Source organism: Dendropsophus ebraccatus, chromosome 3 (genome assembly GCF_027789765.1).
Source record: "Dendropsophus ebraccatus isolate aDenEbr1 chromosome 3, aDenEbr1.pat, whole genome shotgun sequence".
In the NCBI taxonomy this organism is placed as follows: domain Eukaryota; kingdom Metazoa; phylum Chordata; class Amphibia; order Anura; family Hylidae; genus Dendropsophus; species Dendropsophus ebraccatus.
The window spans coordinates 186,610,204-186,626,857 of record NC_091456.1 but is presented as its reverse complement, the minus strand read 5'-3'; the positions used below and the strand labels follow the sequence as shown (position 1 = coordinate 186,626,857).

At 45.4% G+C, this 16,654-nt stretch overlaps 2 protein-coding genes across 2 annotated transcripts in view; both read right to left on the bottom strand.

Moving 5' to 3' along the window:
* LOC138787565 (zinc finger protein 850-like) overlaps positions 1-16,654 on the bottom strand; it is a 124,967-nt gene that overhangs the window by 82,560 nt on the left and 25,753 nt on the right. The gene's annotated exons all lie outside the window — the stretch shown is intronic.
* On the bottom strand, positions 784-7,789 carry LOC138786819 (zinc finger protein 501-like). Its single transcript, XM_069963885.1, has 3 exons — positions 7,701-7,789; positions 7,307-7,604; positions 784-1,926 (listed from the first exon to the last, which is right to left on the bottom strand). The coding sequence occupies exons 2-3, from the start codon at positions 7,395-7,397 to the stop codon at positions 1,040-1,042; spliced, it is 978 nt and encodes a 325-aa protein (XP_069819986.1). The 5' UTR covers positions 7,398-7,604; positions 7,701-7,789; the 3' UTR covers positions 784-1,039.

Below are 16,654 nucleotides of genomic sequence, written 5' to 3'. Positions count from 1 at the left end.
GTGACCGGATAACATTACCATACCAGACATGATACCACCATACTGTGACTGGACAAAACCACCAGACCTGTTGCCACCATACTGTGACTGGATAATACCACCATACCAGAGGAAGGGAAACACAAGGGCTGACAGAGACTGCAGGGAGCATGAAGGAATGAGCAGGACATTTGTGGGGACGTAAATGCAGCACTCTCTGTCCGGGGAGAGAGGGGTTACAGCTATGAAGAGATTACCCCCTGTCCCCTGATGCAAGCCCCAGCTTGAAGTGGATCTGCTATGATTTGGAAGGTGAGGGAGACTTCCTTGGTCAGAGTACAGTGCTGTAGACCCCGCCATGCAGACCATGTCCCTCCCCCACTCCCCCTCCCACCCAGTACAGGGAGCTCTTACACCAAAGCAATGCTCTTAAAGGGGTACTCCGGGCTGGGGGGGTATTTTTGAGGATCGCCGGGGAGGGGGTGAAAATTGAAGCTGGAGGTCACTTACCTTCCCTGTTCCTGCGCCCGAATCGCGCCACCCGGTACTCCCGTCCCGTGCACGCTTTCTGGTCAGAGCCTCGAGGCGTCACGTCTCATGCGGCAGCTCTGACCAGGAAGCGGCCGCAGGACGGGAGCACCGAGCATCGCGATCCGGGCACCGACGCTGGAACAGGGGAGGTAAGTGACCTCCGGCTTCAATTTCCACCCCCTCCCCGGCAAATTTTTAAAAACTGTGAGCTCTTCTCGCAAAACACTCTTAATCCAGGTTACTCTTAAACCGAGGTACTACTGTACATTCATACAGGTAAAACGTGTTATTTATTGGATAATCAGCATTGATGTCTTTTGAGTACAGATATTAAGATGAATATTGTACTTTTATCACCAGAGAGAGGCGCTGGTGCTCATGTCAATACAGGGAGAGGCGCTGGTGCTGATATCAGTAGGGGGAGAGGTGCTGGTGCTGATGTCAGTACAGGCAGAGGCACTTTGATAGGGAAGAGCTACACAGATGATGCTGGATGCGCTCAGTTGCCTCTTCTACCATTCACCAATAGTTAGTGGAGAGTTGGGTTCTGCCTCCTTACAATTAGTTCATTGATGTTTAATAAGATTAGACTCCCATCTATAACATTTCCCACATTCTGAACATTATAATGGCCCCCCTCTGTGTGAATTCTTTGATGGTAAATAAGAGATGTCTTTGCTTTAAAACCCTTTCCACATTCTGGGCATGAAAAGGGCTTCTCCCCTGTGTGAATTCTCTGATGTCTGACTAAATCTGACTTGGCATGAAAATGTTTCCCACATTCTGGGCAAGAGTATGGTTTTGCCCCTGTGTGAATTATCTGATGTCTAACAAGAGCTCTTTTCCAATTATAACATTTTCCACATTCTGAACATGAGAATGGCTTCTCTCCTGTGTGAGTTCTTTGATGGTCAATAAGATCTGATTTTTGAACAAACCCTTTCCTACATTCATGGCATGAAAATGGCTTCTCCCCCGTGTGCAGAATCCGATGTTTAGTAAGACATGATTTCTGAGTAAAACATTTCCCACATTCTGTGCATAAAAATGGCTTCTCCCCCGTATGAGTTCTCAGATGGTTAAGAAGCTTTGATTTCCCAGGAAAACATTTCCCACATTCTGAACATGAGACTGGCTTCTTCTCTATGTGGATTTTTTGATGTGTGACAAGTATTCGTCTTGTAGTAAAACATTTTCCACATTGTGAACATGAAAATAGCTTTTGATGTTCAACATTCCTTCTGTTCAGACCGGATCGGACTACTTGAAAGGGATCAGATGACCGATTTTTGCTGTGAGGGGCTGGGGGTATATCTAGGGTCATGGACTGTTCTTCATATGTATCTTGTTCGATATGATCCTCTGCTGTAATATCTGGAGATTTTGGATTTTTCTCTGAGCTCCTGGTACAGTCATCTGCCAAAATAAAGATTTTTTTTTCAGTAACATAACCTCAAAACATTTAGCATAACTTCATCAAAGTCAATTTTGCACAACATTATAAGTGCATGACCAGGGCTGTATAATCTTACACCCACCCACAGGAAGGCTAGTAAGGAGGAAGCTGGAGACTACAGGCCAATTAGCTTAAAGTGTCCCAGTCATATAAAACATCTTTGCAGAAATCAATAGTACAAGCCAATATAAGAAACTCTGCATTAGGGTTTGGTAGGTAAGGATAGTGACATAGGAGAAGGTTTGGTAGGTAAGGATAGTGACATAGGAGAAGGTTTGGTAGGTAAGGATAGTGACATAGGAGAAGGTTTGGTAGGTAAGTATAGTGACATAGGAGAAGGTTTGGTAGGTAAGGATAGTGACATAGGAGAAGGTTTGGTAGGTAAGGATAGTGACATAGGAGAAGGGTTGGTAGGTAAGGATAGTGACATAGAAGGTTTGGTAGGTAAAGATAGTGACATAGGAGAAGGTTTGGTGGGTAAGGATAGTGACATAGGAGAAGGTTTGGTGGGTAAGGATAGTGATATAGGAGAAGGGTTGGTAGGTAAGGATAGTGACATAGGAGAAGGGTTGTTAGGTAAGGATAGTGACATAGGAGAAGGGTTGTTAGGTAAGGATAGTGACATAGGAGAAGGGTTGGTAGGTAAGGATAGTGACATAGGAGAAGGGTTGGTAGGTAAGGATAGTGACATAGGAGAAGGTTTGGTAGGTAAGGATAGTGACATAGGAGAAGGTTTGGTGGGTAAGGATAGTGATATAGGAGAAGGGTTGGTAGGTAAGGATAGTGACATAGGAGAAGGGTTGTTAGGTAAGGATAGTGACATAGGAGAAGGGTTGTTAGGTAAGGATAGTGACATAGGAGAAGGGTTGGTAGGTAAGGATAGTGACATAGGAGAAGGGTTGGTAGGTAAGGATAGTGACATAGGAGAAGGTTTGGTAGGTAAGGATAGTGACATAGGAGAAGGTTTGGTAGGTAAGGATAGTGACATAGAAGGTTTGGTAGGTAAGGATAGTGACACAGGAGAAGGTTTGGTAGGCAGGGCCGGCCTTAGGGTAGATGGCGCCCTGTGCGAAACTTTCTTTTGGCGCCCCCCCTGTTGATATCCCTAATAGTAACATAGACTATCTATCCCTCTTTGTATCTCTATATCTATCTATCTATCTAGGTATCTACCTTTTAATCTACAGTATCTATCTAGCTGGGTGACCTCTATCATACTGAGTACTATACAAGATGCTGGGAAAGCTGGGTGACCTCCATTATACTGCCTACTATACAAGATGCTAGGAAAGCTGTGTGACCTCTATCATACTGACTACAAGATGCTGGAAAGCTGGGTGACCTCCATCATACTCAGTGTAAGATACTAGGAAAGATGGGTGACCTCCATCATACTGAGTATAAGATACAAGGAAAGCTGGGTGACCTCCATCATACTTACTACAAGATGCTAGGAAAGCTGGGTGAGCTTCATCATACTGACTATGGGATGCTGGAAAAGCTGGGTGACCTCCATCATACTTACTACAAGATGCTAGGAAAGCTGGGTGACCTCTATCATACTGACTACAAGATACTGGAAAGCTGGTGACCTCCATCATACTGAGTATAAGATACTAGGAAAGCTGGGTGACCTCCATCATACTTACTACAAGATACTGGGAAAGCTGGGTGACCTCCATCATACTGAGTATAAGATGGTGGGAAAGCTGGGTGACCTCCATCCTACTGACTACAAGATACTGGGAAAGCAGGGTGACTTCCATCATACTACAAGATAATGGGAAAGCTGGTGACTTCCATCATAGTGAGTATAAGATGCTGGAAAGCTGGGTGACCTCCATCATACTGAGTATAAGATACTAGGAAAGCTGGGTGACCTCCATCATACTTACTACAAGATGCTAGGAAAGCTGGGTGACCTTCATCCTACTGACTACAAGATACTGGGAAAGCAGGGTGACTTCCATCATACTACAAGATAATGGGAAAGCTGGTGACCTCCATCATACTGAGTATAAGATGCTGGGAAAGCTGGGTCACCTCTATCATACTGACTACAGGATGCTGGAAAAGCTGGTGACCTCCATTATACTGAGTATAAGATACTGGGAAAGCTGGGTGACCTCCATCATACTGTAGTGACATAGCAGAAGATTTGGTAGGTAAGGATAGTGACATAAGAGACGGTTTGGTAGGTAAGGATAGTGACATAGGAGAAGGTTTGGTAGGTAAGGATAGTGACATAGGAGAAGGTTTGGTAGGTAAGGATAGTGACATAGGAGAAGGGTTGGTAGGTAAGGATAGTGACATAGGAGACGGTTTGGTAGGTAAGGATAGTGATATAGGAGAAGGTTTGGTAGGTAAGGATAGTGACATAGGAGAAGGTTTGGTAGGTAAGGATAGTGACATAGGAGAAGGTTTGGTAGGTAAGGATAGTGACATAGGAGAAGGGTTGGTAGGTAAGGATAGTGACATAGGAGACGGTTTGGTAGGTAAGGATAGTGACTTAGGAGAAGGGTTGGTAGGTAAGGATAGTGACATAGGAGAAGGTTTGGTAGGTAAGGATAGTGACATAGGAGAAGGTTTGGTAGGTAAGGATAGTGACACAGGAGAAGGGTTAGTAGGTAAGGATAGTGACATAGGAGAAGGTTTGGTAGGTAAGGATAGTGACATAGGAGAAGGGTTGGTAGGTAAGGATAGTGACATAGGAGAAGGTTTGGTAGGTAAGGATAGTGACATAGGAGAAGGGTTGTTAGGTAAGGATAGTGACATAGGAGAAGGGTTGTTAGGTAAGGATAGTGATCTAGAATGTTCTCTGGCCAGTGACCTCACTAACTGTATTAGAGATGTCCCTGTAAGGGTCTCTATTATATTCTGGCTTTTTCATGTAAGAGCACAGGGGAGATTCCAATCAGCATCAGACTCTTAAAGGGGTAGTGCGGCAGTAAAAAATTATTCACAGAATAACACACATTACAAAGTTATACAACTTTGTAATGTATGTTATGTCTGTGAACGGCCCCCTTCCCCGTGTCCCACCACCCCCACCCGTGTACCCGGAAGTGTAGTGCATTATACATTACCTGATCCGTGTCGCGCCCGTCCGCCATCTTGTGCCAAACGTCATCTTCGCTATGCCGCGTCATCAGCTGCTCAGCCACGTTTGGCACAAGATGGCGGATGCGTGTCGACACGGATCAGGTATGTATAATGCACCACACTTCCGGGTACACGGGCGGGGGTGGTGGGACACGGGGAAGGGGGCCATTCACAGACATAACATACATTACAAAGTTGTATAACTTTGTAATGTGTGTTATTCTGTGAATAATTTTTTACCGCCGCACTACCCCTTTAACTACAATGTCCCCCTTTACTGACATTTTCATAATTTCATCCATCAACATGTTCTCATGCCCTGGATATCGATAGATTATGATTATCATCATTGTCACGCCTTCAGCAGTTCTTGTTATGTAAAATGGATGTATACTATTGTATAAAGTTTAACCATTGCTATTCCTTGTATTCAGGCTGTAATGAATCCGTATGCAAGTCTCAAATGCTCCCTCTAGTGGCCATTTGCACACACTGTACTTTGTATGTAAAAGATTGTTTGGTCCATCTCAGCTACCTTATCTGTGGCCTATGACCTTAATGACATCATCATCATCTCCATCATTTCAGCCATTATCTTCAGAACAACTGCAGAGGCAGCTGTATCCTGAGCCATCCTCCTCACTCAGGCTTACAGTAGCATCGCTGGTACGTTTATACAGCCATCCAGTGATGTATATCTGCATCTTGTTGTATATTGATGTGTTTTATACATTTCCTAATGTTATTTTTCCATCTATAGTTACTACATACAGACCATGCTTGTCACATGCTTAGTACTACATGTCATCACGTTTATATCAGTATTGCCTGTACAGCAATGTGTTATAATGTACTGCCACATGTCTTTACATCTTAGTAAGTGCATTATCTTTCTATTCCTCACTTTCACCCTATCCTTGCCATAAAAGTTGAACCTGGACATCTCGCCTCTGTGAATGAGTTGCTGGGAGGGTTTAGCTGCCTGACAACTTATGGCCCCCTCATACATAAGGAGGACAGAACAATCATTATTAATTATTATTAGTCATTAATAATCCAGAGTACGGAGAGGCTCGGCCAAAGTCTTGTAGGCAGGTGTGTGAGGTACGAACAAGGGGGGAGCAGAAACAGAGGTCGTTGGAGGATCAGAGGTTGTATGAGGGACAGTAGCTGGAAATCAGGTCAGATATACGGACAGGTTGTAGATGGCCTTGTATGAATTTGTTGGCCAATGGGGAGCCAGTGAAGGGATTGGCGGAGGGGAGAGGCAGGGCGAGGGAAGAGGTGGATTAGTCGGGCAGCAGAGTTAAGGATAGACTGGAGGGGAGCGAGGGTGTTAGGCTGAGTTCACACTACGTTTTTGCAATCCGTTTTTTGCAAAAAACGGATGCATTTGTGTGCATCCGTTTTGATCCGTTTTTCCATTGACTTCCATTGTAAAAAAAATGAATCAAAACGGATCTGTTTTTTTTGTCAGACACAAAAACGTAGCTGACACTACTTTTGTGTCCGTTAAAAAAACGGATCCGTTGTGATCCGTTTTTTTTTTGTTTTTTTACAATGGAAGTCAATGGAAAAACGGATGCACACAAATGAAAAAAACGGATTGAAAAAACGAAGGCCAGAGAGGAGGTTGTTACAGTAGTCCAAGCGGGAGATAATGAGAGCATGTACCAGCAGTTTTGTTGAGTCAGGGGTGAAAAAAGAGCGGATTCGGGAAATGTTTTTGAGGTGAAGGCGGCAGGAGGTGGTCAGGGCCTGAATTTACGGTTTAAAAGACAGGGCAGAGTGACCCCAGGACAGCGGACTTGGGGGACAGCAATTGATTGTGTTTAAGAAATTAGATGGAGGGGTGGAGCGAGATGGGGAGAGATGATTAGTTCTGTTTTGTCCATGTTGAGTTGGAAGCGGGAGGAGAAGAAGGAAGATATAGCCAAGGGATTCTATGATGTATCCAAGGTGAAAAGTATAGATGGAGAAGAGAAAACCTTGGGTGACACCAACAGTGAGGGGATGAGGAGAGGAGGTGGTGTGGAAGTGTGAGAAGAAGTGTGGTTGGAGAGGTAAGAGGAGATCCAGGAGAGGGCAAAGCCGGTGACACCAAAGGATGAAAGCGCATAGTATGGCTATTTCGCAAGTATTAGAGTAAGGTTTTGAAAGTGCTATATAGCTAAAAACTGATAAAACTCCATGAAAGAAATGTGTGAATATTCTCTGCATTTAGTGGTCAGTACTCACCTTGGCAGTTACCTGTAGTGATGTCCTCCTTATACTGCTCATCACTGCTCACATCTGTCTCTTCTTCTTCTTCTTTTACTATCTTGTCCATAGCAATATTATGGTTCAGATCCTTGCCTGCAGTGATGTCCTCCTTATACTGCTCATCACTGCTCACATGTGTCTCCTCTTCTACTTTTACTATCTTGTCTATAGTAATATTATGGATCAGTTCCTTTCCTGTAGTAATTTTTTCCTTACACTGCTCATCACTGCTGTCGTCTGTCTCTGCAGCATTAATATTGTTCCAGTCTTCACCCTGATTCATAATATGTGAGAGAAATATTGTAAAAGTCATCAGACAGTAGGAGAAGTCAGGTGGGATGTACAGATCATAGGGAACATCTCCATCTACCTGATCCTGAGGAAGAAGAGGACGGGGACATCTCTCTGGTGCTGTTCTCTTACTGGATCTGACTGGAGGGAACACATACAGAGACTGAATTCATTCTTTCCATCCAGATAATACAGAGAGGAGGTGTGTATATAGTCCTGTCTATTACCTGCTGATGGGAGGGGCTGCTGATCCTCCAGCATCACATCCTTGTACTGATCCTTGTGTCCTTCTACATACTCCCACTCCTCCATGGAGAAATAGACCGCCACGTCCTGACACCTTATAGGAACCTGACACACACAATGATCACTGTAAAAAACTAATAACCTGTAACCCCATCTATAACATCTAACCTTATTAATGGCTGAATGGATCATATTATCTTTGGCATTAGTGGAATCAAATTATTATCATCCAAGATATATCTACACTGTATTACAGTCTCATTCTCTTCTCCACTCTCATATTGAGTATAGGGCTGAACTCTCACCTAGTAATTCCTTGACCTCCAAAATGGTGGATGACTAGAAGTCCTAATATGGTCGTGTCTAAATGGTCACGTGGGTAATGTATGGATCATAGTGAGATATAGCTACTTGTCCAGCTTGACCAATCCACTTGGAGCTTTGCCAGTATACCATTTTTGGGATATAAGTTGAACTGGGTGTAACCATATTTGGGCATAAGTGTATATATTTTCCCGGTCAAGAGAGCATATAGACTTAGGAGGTTAGTTGGTTGGGGGGTCTTTGGTATACCATCTTTCAAGAGAAGCCTCCACGCACATCTGGGGTTTATTAGCCCCCACCTCAGAAATTCACCCAAGGAAGTTTTGTTCTCTAGCCAAATCTTCAGTCACCATTGGAAATGGACTACATCCCCATCATTTTTGGGACTCTGAGACTTGAACCACAGAGACACTCTTAAGCCATTTGTAAGACTATTGCCTTATTTCTCTTATGATTGATATCCTGCTTATATGATATTTGTACCTCCTTTGGTGAAGAATTAAACCCACCATATTTTTTACCTACAAGTTTTCTTCTGCCGTCCTGGATAATTCAAATTTCCCTCCAAAGCACACTTTTCCTTTTTTTTAAACCTCATCCTTATTACAATCACACAGTCATCCCCCCCACCCCTCCAGTGGTGTTACTGTATAATGTCCCAGCATTCCCAGCAGCCACAGTCTCACCTCTCCACTCAGCAGCTCCACCATCTTGTTGGTGACTTCTAGGATCTTCTCTTCCTCCATTTCCTCATGTATCAGGGGCCCCGAGATTGGGCTCAGGGTTCTTCTCCATCCTTCACACCCAGGGGCCCCACAGCGCCCACTAGAGGACTTCTTCACTACTGTGTAATCCTGTGTATGGAGAGACACATTACTATCACTCCATCCATTCCCAGAATCCCTCACCTCTCCAGTCCTATCCATCTGTTATTCCATAGATAAGAATGATGTCATGATGACATCATTCCCAGAATCCCTCACCTCTCCAGTCCTATCCATCTGTTATTCCATAGATAAGAATGATGTCATGATGACATCACTCCCAGAATCCCTCACCTCTCCAGTCCTATCCATCTGTTATTCCATAGATAAGAATGATGTCATGATGACATCACTCCCAGAATCCTTCACCTCTCCAGTCCTATCCATCTGTTATTCCATAGATAAGAATGATGTCATGATGACATCACTCCCAGAATCCCCCTCACTTCTCCAGTCCTATCCATCTGTTATTCCATAGATAAGAATGATGTCATGATGACATCACTCCCAGAATCCCTCACCTCTCCAGTCCTATCCATCTGTTATTCCATAGATAAGAATGATGTCATGATGACATCACTCCCAGAATCCCTCACCTCTCCAGTCCTATCCATCTGTTATTCCATAGATAAGAATGATGTCATGATGACATCACTCCCAGAATCCCTCACCTCTCCAGTCCTATCCATCTGTTATTCCATAGATAAGAATGATGTCATGATGACATCACTCCCAGAATCCCTCACCTCCCCAGTAAGCAGGAAGAGTATGTGTAGGGTGAGGGTTATTATCCTCTCGGCCATCTTGTCTCTGTCTCTCTCCATGGTTGATGGGTCGGTCTCTTATACAGAAGATATCAGCAGAGGATCCTGGAGTGTTGGGAGATGAATGGAGAGATGAGACAATATAATACATCAGGTGTCTCCATTATAATATAACTTTATTGATCCTGCACAGTGAACAGTCATATTATGTCCCACAATTCTCATCTCTCCCAACATGACATAAATACAGATGACAGGAGAGAAGAGGAAACAGCACACAGTTGTGGATTTAAGGGGTGCTCCAGCGTGGGGGCACTTTTTTGGGGGGACCGGGGAGGAGGTGGCTGAAATAAAAGACGTCCACTTACCTCCCCGGTTCCAGCGGCAGATCCCGCATCACGGCACTCCGGTGCCTGGTTTCCGGCCGCTTCCGGGTGTCTGACGCCGCCCGAGACGCTACGGAGTGCCGTGATGCGGGACCCGCCGCTGGAACCAGAGAGGTAAGTGGACGTCTTTTATTTCAGCCACCTCCTCCCCGGTCACCCCCAAAAAGTGCCCCCACGCTGGAGCACCCCTTTAAATGTACTCTGGGCCCCGGACTGTTCACCAACCCTGATTCCCACTCCCTCGCTCAGGCCTGTGCTGCCTCAGTAGCAATTTACATAATTCAACCCATAAGTGTTACTGAAATGCAGAGAGGCCGGGAGGAAGCACAGAGAGGCACTGCAGGCCTGGGCCCCGCCTCTTTGACCCATCTGCCTCTGGAATAAAAGTATTTATTTCTTCAAATACCGTCGTCCAACAAAGTAGATTGTGCCCTCTGTTCATCCTGTATATAGTGGGTGATACACATGGGACCTGTGTGGTCCCCCTTTAGTATATGGCCCTATTTCCTTCCTCTTAAGTATCTTGCCCCTGTGTGGTCCCCCTATAGTAGATGGCCCCCTGTGTAGGCCCCTATAGTAGATGTAGTAGTTCCTTTACAGCTGATGCCTCCTGTGTGGTCCTACTCCAATAGTAAATGCCCCTTGTGTAGTCCCCCTATAGTACGTGCCCCCTGTTGTAATCCCTGTTTAGCAGACATCCCTCCATGCAGACAATAAACAATGAAAAAAAAAAACACAAAACAAACCCTCACAACCCAGACGCTCCCCCCGTCGCTGCGGCTCTCCTTTTCATGTAGCTGCAGCTTATGTTACAGACACTGCCTGCGCCAGAAGTCCGTCCGTCTTTCAGCACTGTGCAATTCACAGAGCACTGACACGCGGGTGGGGGCTTTTAACGCGGGTGGTGTCTGTAACAGGAGAGTGTTCTGGAAAGCTGCAGCAACAGGGGGAGCGTGAGGAAGGTGTTTTCTTTTTTTGTTTTTCCCATAATTTAACGTTACCGGTTTGGGTGTCTGTCCAAACCGCCCACATGATGATCCGCACTTGACACTCCAGATCTGCCGTCTGTGATCAGCAGTGACAGAAGGACCAACACTTCATACCTAAGAGTTAACACCGCCCAGTCCTGAAGGGGTTAATCCTCCTGCTGTCCCCCAGCTCCTTCCCTCCACCTGCAGAGCTGTACAGGAGCTGTGTGCTTCCCCTGTGCTTACAGGACCTGCCATGATGTCACAGTCATGTGATCAGTCACATGATCAGGGGCTGCTGCTCAGTGTATGCAGGACTCTGCTGTGCTGGATGAGCTGAAGTGATGTGTATGCAGCAGAGCTGTCTGTGTGTGATGTGTGTGGAGCAGAGCTGTGTGTGTGTGTTATATATGCCTGCAGCAGAGCCCTGTGTGTAATGTACATGTAGCTGAGCTGTATGTGTACAAAGTAGAGCTGTATGTGTGTAATGTACATGTAGCTGAGCTGTATATGTGTAACTAGAAAATGTACCCGGCGCTGTCCGGGTATAAAGTTTCAGTGTGTTAATTAGATTTATTCTAAGGTGCCCAGGAGGCCTATCTATGCCCTTTTTTTTTTTTTTTTTTTTTGGTTAAAGGGGAAATCACCAGAAGCCCTATATGCCTCTATATACCCGACAAGTCTGCACTGTTTATGTAAATTGTAGCTTATGCACATTAGAAATAAACTAAATACTTCAACCATCCATCATGTATACCTGTAGTGTATAGTTGGAGGGGTGGGGGGCTGGATATCTGTAGTGTATAGTTGAGGTGGTCCTGTATACCTGTACTGTGTAATTGGGGGGGTTGTATACCTGTAGTGTATAGTTGAGGGAGGTCCTGTCTACCAGTAGTGTATAATTGGGGGGGGGGGGGGGGCTGTGTACCTGTACTGTATAGTTTGGGAAGTACTGTATTCCTGCAGTGTATAGCTGGTAGAGGTCATTTATACCTGTACTGTATAGTTGGGGGTCCTGTATACCTGTAATATATAGTTGGTGAAGGTGCTGTATACCTGTAATGTATAGTTGGTGGAGGTCTTTTATACCTGTAGTTTATAGTTTGAGGGTCCTGGATACCTGTAGTGTATCGTTGCTGGAGGTCTTGTATACCTGTAGTATATAGTTCGGGGGTCCTGTATACCTGTAGTGTATAGTTTGGGGGTCCTGTGTACCTGTCGTTTATGGTTGGTAGAGGTCTTGTATACCTGTAGTGTAAGGTTTGGGAGTCCTGTATACCTGTAGTGTATAGTTGATGGAGGTCCTGTATACCTGTAGTGTATAGTTTGGGATCCTTTAAACCTGTAGTATAGAGTTGGTGGGGTCCTGTATACCTGTAGTATAGAGTTGGTGGAGATCTTATATACCTGAAGTATATAGTTCAAGGGTCCTGTATACCTGTTGTGTATAGTTTGAGGGTCCTGAATACCTATAGTATATAGCTGGTGGAGTTCCTGTATACCTGTAGTGTATAGTTTTGGGGTCCTGTATACCTGTAGTGTATAGTTTGGGGTCCTGTATACCTGTAGTATAGAGTTGGTGGGGGTGCTTTATACCTGAAGTATATAGTTGGTGGAGGTTCTGTATACCTGTATTGTATAGTTTGGGGTCCTGTATACCTGTAGTATATAGTCGGTGGAGGTCCTGTATACCTGTAGTTTATAGTTTGGGGTCCTGTATACCTGTCGTATATAGTTGGTGGAGGTCCCGTGCACCTGTAGTGTATAGTTTTGGGGTCCTGAATACCTGTAGTGTCCTGTATACCTGCAGGGTCGTATGTACTATTAGGCACTCGTGGTCTGCCTAGGACAGCACCTTGCATGGGCACAGCACCAGGGAGCCGGGGGAGGGAAACAACTTTAATTTTTTTTTATTTTTCTAGTCTTTCACCTCCTGTTCAGACTTGCCAGAAAATATAGTCTTTTCGACCACGGTATGGTGGTATTGGTCAGGTGTGGTATGGCGGTGTTATCCAGTCACAGTATGGCGGTATTGTTCAGGTCTGCTATGGCAGTGTTATCCAGTCACAGTATGGCGGTATTGGTCAGGTCTGCTATGACAGTGTTATCCAGTCACAGTATGGCGGTATAGGTCAGGTCTGCTATGGCAGTGTTATCCAGTCACAGTATGGCGGTATAGGTCAGGTCTGCTATGGCAGTGTTATCCAGTCACAGTATGGCGGTATAGGTCAGGTCTGCTATGGCAGTGTTATCCAGTCACAGTATGGCGGTATTGTTCAGGTCTGGTATGGCAGTGTAAGGCTGCATTCCCACATTCCCGGACAGCATCTTTAATTAGATGCTGGGAGCAGAGGAGACTGTATTCATAAGCGCTGCGCTGTACTGAAGCAGCCGCGCGGTGCTGTTACTACAGCGCGGCGCTTATGAATACAGTCTCCCCCGCTCCCAGCATCTAATTACAGATGCTGTCCGGGCGCGGCGGACTCCAGTACATGCATTCCACGTCCGTGATCCGTCAGGATCACGGAACGTGGGAATGCAGCCTTATCCAGTCACAGAGTGGTGGTATTGGTCAGGTCTGGTATGGCAGTGTTATCCAGTCACAGTGTAGCGGTATTGGTCAGGTCTGGCAGTGTTATCCAGTCACAGTGTGGCCATATTGGTCAGGTCTGGTATGGCGGTGTTATCCAGTCACAGTATGGTGGTATTGGTTAGGTCTTGTATGGCAGTGTTATCCAGTCACAGTATGGCAGTATTGGTCAGGTCTGGTATGGCGGTGTTATCCAGTCACAGTGTAGTGGTATTGGTCAGGTCTGGCAGTGTTATCCAGTCACAGTGTGGCCATATTGGTCAGGTCTGGTATGGCGGTGTTATCCAGTCACAGTATGGTGGTATTGGTTAGGTCTGGTATGGCAGTGTTATCCAGTCACAGTATGGCAGTATTGGTCAGGTCTGGTATGGCGGTGTTATCCAGTCACAGTGTGGCCATATTGGTCAGGTCTGGTATGGCGGTGTTATCCAGTCACAGTATGGTGGTATTGGTTAGGTCTGGTATGGCAGTGTTATCCAGTAACAGTATGGCAGTATTGGTCAGGTCTGGTATGGCGGTGTTATCCAGTCACAGTGTGGCGGTATTGGTCAGGTCTGGTATGGCAGTGTTATCCAGTCACAGTGTGGCGGTATTGGTCAGGTCTGGTATGGCAGTGTTATCCAGTCACAGTGTGGTGGTATTGGTCAGGTCTGGTAGTGTTTTCCATTCACAGTGTGGCGGTATTGATCAGGTCTTGTATGGCGGTGTTATCCATTCACAGTGTGGCGGTATTGGTCAGGTCTGGTATGGTGGTGTTATTCAGTCACAGTATGGCGGTATTGGTCATGTCTGGTATGGCAGTGTTATCCAGCACAGTATAGTGGTATTGGTCATGTCTGGTATGGCAGTGTTATCCAGTCACAGTATGGCGGTATAGGTCAGGTCTGATATGGTGGTGGTAAATGTGACCTCTGGAGCTATTATCTACCAATCTATCATGATGCTAATTGGTGAGTGAGGATTGGCTTCCTCAGGTTTAGCGCTTAGGGCAGCAGCAGCTGGTAATACTGCCTTGTATACATGTACTGTATAGATGGAGTAGGGGCCCTGTATATACATGTACTGTATAGATGGAGTTGGGGGCCCTGTATATACATGTACTGTATAGATGGAGTAGGGGATCCTGTGTACATGTACTGTATAGATGGAGTAGGGGGTCCTGTATACGTGTAAGGTATAGATGGAGTAGGGGGTCCTGTATACCTGTATATACATGTACTGTATAGATGGAGTAGGGGGTCCTGTATACATGTACTGTATAGTTGGAGTAGGGGGTCCTGTATACATGTACTGTATAGATGGAGTAGGGGGCCCTGTATACATGTACTGTATAGTTGGAGTAGGGGGTCCTGTATACATGTACTGTATAGATGCAGTAGAGGGCCCTGTATACATGTACTGTATAGATAGAGTGGGGGTTCTTTATACCTGTAGTGTCCTGTATATACATGTACTGTATAGATGGAGTAGGGGGTCCTGTATACCTGTAGTGCCCTGTATATACATGTACTGTATAGATGGAGTAGGGGGTCTACCAGTTATTACTGTGGATGTTGTGAGGCAGCTTCCCTAGCAACCGATGCTCCCTGTGAAAATGAAAGTAGTAATCCTATTGGTTGCTAAGGCTCCTAACTGCCGTTTACTGCTGGGCAAAGCTGCAGCTAATTATGTCACCTGTGTGTGCAGTGTGGAGACTTTCTCATTCATCTTTATGGGATGCTCTTCTGTATCACCCTCCTTTCCTGTACATCTGGCAAGGATGGGACCTTCGCTATAACCTTCCCAGCCACCCAATGTATCTGTGTGCCAAATTTGGGGTCAAACGGTTCAGGCGTTTGGAAGCCTATATGGGACAGACAGACAGACTTTCATTTTTATGATATAGATATAGATGTACATGTAGCTGAGCTGTATGTGTACACAGTAGAGCTGTATATGTGTAATGTACATGTAGCTGAGCTGTATGTGTGTAATGTACATGTAGCTGAGCTGTATATGTGTGTAATGTACATGTAGCTGAGCTGTATGTGTGTAATGTACATGTAGCTGAGCTGTATATGTGTAATGTACATCTAGCTGAGCTGTATGTGTACACAGTAGAGCTGTATGTGGGTAATGTACATGTAGCTGAGCTGTATATGTTGTAGGGATCTTCCCGGGGGATGGTGTGTTTGGACACAGTTCACAACAGACTTGGCCTTATAAAACAGGAGCTTGGCGTTTATTTGTATCATAAACAGTCCAGCAAACAGAAATACAGCAACACTGTGCTTTTAAAAATTAAAACAAACAAAAAGGTCTTGCCCGTCTGAGCACTTACTAAACATGCAGGTCCCCTGTCTGACACTTGGTTAAGCAACATCGCTGGGTGTGAATAGGCTTCAGCAGCGGCTGTATTCCAACCTCCCACTAAACACAGCACCCAGGCTGTTCACTCCTGGCTGAGAGCTCTCCCCTGCACACTGAGCACACCTTTTGTCTTCTCAGGCTGATAGGATCAGAGCTCACCTGATCCCAAAACCCATACTAGATCTACTACCAACCTATCCGCCATTCCAGTAAATCCGGCCCGGAAAATTAAACAACAACTCAGCAGTATATCACTGCTAAGCAACCGACCTCTTCCGGACTTACCATCTCACGTTATGTATCAGCCTAGGTGAGATGTACCTCCCCTCGAACACTTTACCAGTGACATGTCTACATATTCCCCCCTACCTCTTTTTCAGACCGGAGGGCTGAGCATTTTGTCCCCACATTTTATACCCTTGATAGGGCGTCAGCATTTGCCTGTAACTTTCCTGGCCGGTGTTCCACACTGAAATTAAAGTTTTGTAGGGACAGAAACCATCTAGTCACCCTCGCATTTCTCTCCTTATTAAGCTTCATCCATGTTAGGGGGGCATGGTCTGTCACTAACTTGAATCTCCTGCCTAGTAAGTAGTACCTCAGGGCCTCTAGGGCCCACTTCACTGCCAGACATTCTCGCTC